The sequence below is a fragment of the Phytophthora parasitica genome (genome assembly GCF_000247585.1).
Source record: "Phytophthora parasitica INRA-310 unplaced genomic scaffold supercont2.5, whole genome shotgun sequence".
In the NCBI taxonomy this organism is placed as follows: Eukaryota; Oomycota; class Peronosporomycetes; order Peronosporales; family Peronosporaceae; genus Phytophthora; species Phytophthora nicotianae.
This window is the reverse complement of record NW_008648991.1, coordinates 2,105,170-2,108,447: the sequence shown is the minus strand read 5'-3', so window position 1 is coordinate 2,108,447 and position 3,278 is coordinate 2,105,170. Positions and strand designations below refer to the sequence as shown.

At 49.3% G+C, this 3,278-nt stretch overlaps 2 protein-coding genes across 2 annotated transcripts; both read right to left on the bottom strand.

Annotated features, from left to right (window-relative positions):
* PPTG_04993 (hypothetical protein) lies at positions 1–2,179 on the bottom strand. The gene is made up of 5 exons (XM_008897384.1): positions 1,769–2,179; positions 1,427–1,693; positions 1,134–1,358; positions 958–1,058; positions 1–864 (listed from the first exon to the last, which is right to left on the bottom strand). The coding sequence occupies exons 1-5, from the start codon at positions 2,129–2,131 to the stop codon at positions 456–458; spliced, it is 1,365 nt and encodes a 454-aa protein (XP_008895632.1). The 5' UTR covers positions 2,132–2,179; the 3' UTR covers positions 1–455.
* Positions 2,180–2,645: 466 nt separating this feature from the next.
* Positions 2,646–3,278, bottom strand: PPTG_21497 (hypothetical protein). The gene has a single exon (XM_008897508.1). The coding sequence runs from the start codon at positions 3,012–3,014 to the stop codon at positions 2,850–2,852; it is 165 nt and encodes a 54-aa protein (XP_008895756.1). The 5' UTR covers positions 3,015–3,278; the 3' UTR covers positions 2,646–2,849.

The following is a 3,278-nucleotide window of genomic DNA, read 5'->3' as shown; positions in this document are numbered from 1 at the left end:
CGGTATTTCACAGTGAGTGCAGTATTTAGGGCGTTGAGTGTGCCCTGTGGTAGCTGCCAAGTCGGTGTGCGCTGCGAGTTGTCGGAGAAGAAATTCGTTGAAATCGGAGGTTCCTGAACAAGCTGTTGACCCGACCAGCGCATGAACATCGCATCCCAAAGTACGACTCGCTTCAATAATCCAGTCAGAGGTGGGTTCAACACTTGCTTCGGAGCATAGGTTTGCTCTGTGAGCTGCGGGCGAAAGCCGTTAACCCAAGTCCACACGGATGTGGTCCGATTCCCCAAGTTAGCTTCCTGACGGTGCTTTTTGCAATCGAACAAAAACGTCCCAAAGCGACATGAATGCAGAGCATCGGCGAGCATGAGCAGCAGTCCCTCGTTAAATCTGCAAAATTGATCGATACGGTTACGGTCACTTTACTGATTGTATCCAGCAACGATAGGTATCTCAACTTACTCAAAGTAGCTTGGATAAATTCGAACGAGCTGCGAGACGCAATCCAAGAATTGGATAAAAATCGGCGACTCCTGTGTATCCGCTTTCTCACCGTGCGAGTGCCGAATATGAAAGGGGTGTCCGAACGATAACCATTCTTTTTCAATCAGCACTTGGAATCCTTTCCACGTTCGGAAGAAAGGATCAATGAAAATTTGAGCAAGCGACGCGATCTGGCTTGTGCGGTCCCAACCGTGGCTACAATGCAATAGCACTGATTCACCCGATCGGAGCAATTGTGCAATATGCAAACCGGACTTCAGAAGTTGGCGAACGTAGACCAACCACTTAGTGTCCTCAATGCTTCCGAGCCACCGTAAGTTATCACATGAGGGTGACGCACAGAGGTTACGCAGCTTTTTCATGCTAATCATGGCACCACGAATATAAACAGCAAAAAGGTTAGTACTTAAACAACTTTCATCCAATCGAGCTAGAATCACTTCAATCGGACCGCACCTTTCCCTCATGGAATGGATGTTAGGGATTTCCATGTAGCTAATTATACAATTCTTATAGTTGACAGAGCTTTCAACACCATATCCTTTAGCGCGATTTGCCTACACCCAAGACCAGAAAATCTTGCTAGTAAACGCCACGTGTATCAACTCACGCTTAACATATCACAAACAAACCAGTGCGCTAGACATCGGTCGGCAGTCAATAATCTGCAATTGATCCTGCAGCAGACTCGACGCCGCAATCGCAGCAACTAGGCTTTCGTCAGCCGGTGATGTGGCTTTCGACATTCCAATCTTGGGCTGGCTGGATCGACACAGAGCAGCTCCATTCGCTCCGTTCAGCCATGTTAGACACGGGATGCGGCCTAGTGAGCGGAAATTCATCGCGTCTAGCAGCACCTGTTACATTAAAATCAGTGCATCAGTTCGTCCAAAAACTATGTGCACATAGAATGATAGTGTTGTACCTCATCCGTTACGGTTGCAGGGACTGCAAGGCGTTCCGGGTACGTATCGATCGCGCAAAAACTTTCGTTGCACCTTGTAACTCTCCACTTGCCATTTTCAAACACACCCTGCCTTTCCCACTCAGTCTGGTCGTCGTAGACGTCCCAGTCCAAAACACACGGCAGCAATGGTTCTTCCTCCAGCATGTTCTCCGACAGTCTATGGTAAAACGCAAACAAAAACTCGATTTTATCCGGAAACACGTACGTCGTCAAGACCGAAAAGATCTGTATTATATGCACAACAGTCACATAAGATCCTGCAACCTTTGCACCAATAGCATAGCAGTGTTCGCCTCTCACCTTGGTGATCTCCACGACATCGAACCGGAACGACAACTGGCGCAGGTCCTTGGTGAAGATCTCTACAATGGAATTCTTCTTCTTAACGGATGCGATGCAGCCCAGGGGGATTAGAAAATAGCTTTCGATCTCATCCTCGCTGCGGTCCAATAGGTGACGCCGCACCCGGTCGTACTCGTGCTCATCCGGCACGAATTGGAAGCGGAATGTGGTCATGAACACTCGACCGAGACACACCGTGGCCGCCGACGTATCTTTCCTGCTCGCATTCTCATCTAGAAACTCGCTCGTGATAGCCGCCAATACGTCTGTCTCGCCGATGAGGCGGCAACGCGCAGGTTCCTCTTCCTCTCCGACCAGCATCTCCTCGATGTCGTCGGTTGCGAAATGGAAAACAGAAACAGTTATTCTTGAAGTGAGTATGGGATAATGGTCGGACCATTTTGTTTGTATTATGGCCTCACTTCATGGACACTTTGAGGACCAATTTCACAGAAAGTTGACTGTATTACGTTGCCAACTGGGTCGTCATGTTTCTTTCTCCTGAGCGGGCTGAGAACCATGCTCAACCTTCCCCGCAAACGTCGTCGGGAACCACCGTGATGTTTTGTTCTGGTTGATTGCAACTCTCTAGGTTCAGGAGGCATGCGTTCGCATAAAAAAGAGTTTTCCGTCGGAGCCGCACACGGGAGCGTATTCATTCGTACATATGCCATAGCGTCGACGAGATTGCCACTGCTAGTAGTGCGACGTAGGAAACAATACTCATCCTCGTGGTTGGCTGGGGAGTGGTGCTAGTCCACTATTGAAGCAGGAAGGGCAGTGTCAGATAGCTACATGGTAATAATTATCATCGCATTGTCCAGCGAGAAAGTGCCGCGCTTCAATCATGGCAAGCAATGCTTGAGCCGACTTCGATATTTTATTGCGCAAGTTCATTTGAGTCCAGTTGAGGGACAAACGTTGGGGTATCACAAGCAACGTGTAGTGTACTGTACTACTCCCCTTGTCTTTACTTTCACTTGCAATCTCAAGCCAAATAGAACCTGACAGCATCGAGTTACCATCAACGTGTGCGCCCTCACCTCCTCTGTTTTAGCAAAGATGCGATTTCGCGCAATGCACTCATTTGTTCGGTATGCTGCTGGCGCCTTTCCTCGCGGTCCTGAGCCAACGATAGACGCATCTGCTCGAAGAACTCGCGCGCCGTCTGCGAGTCTATCATCCCCATAGGCTGCTCTTGCATCGTTCGCTGGCGCTTTGGTGTGCCTTGGTCCCGGACTTGCTGGGAAGAGTAAAAGTTGGTGGTCTGCGCGCGTTGTGTCGAAGTGATTGGAGCTGACCCGCTAACCTGTTGCTGCTGCTGCTGCTGTAAAATGCTGTTGCCAGTACTAGACGACGTGATGGTTACAACAGCTGGGGCAATATCGAGAAGGCGCTTGGCGCCACATTCACATGTAATATGACCTGAATGGTTGTTGCCATTCTGATTTGTGGCCCCTTTGTTATG

Excerpts from the sequence above, each read along its gene's own strand:
- PPTG_04993 (XM_008897384.1), bottom strand. The coding sequence starts at position 2,131 with ATGCTGGTCGGAGAGGAAGAGGAACCTGCGCGTTGCCGCCTCATCGGC. Across the intron at positions 1,359-1,426 it reads CTGCAACCGTAACGGATGAG|GTGCTGCTAGACGCGATGAA; the intron begins GTACAACACTAT and ends TTAATGTAACAG. Across the intron at positions 865-957 it reads ATCCATTCCATGAGGGAAAG|CATGAAAAAGCTGCGTAACC; the intron begins GTGCGGTCCGAT and ends TGCCATGATTAG.
- PPTG_21497 (XM_008897508.1), bottom strand. The coding sequence starts at position 3,014 with ATGCAAGAGCAGCCTATGGGGATGATAGACTCGCAGACGGCGCGCGAG.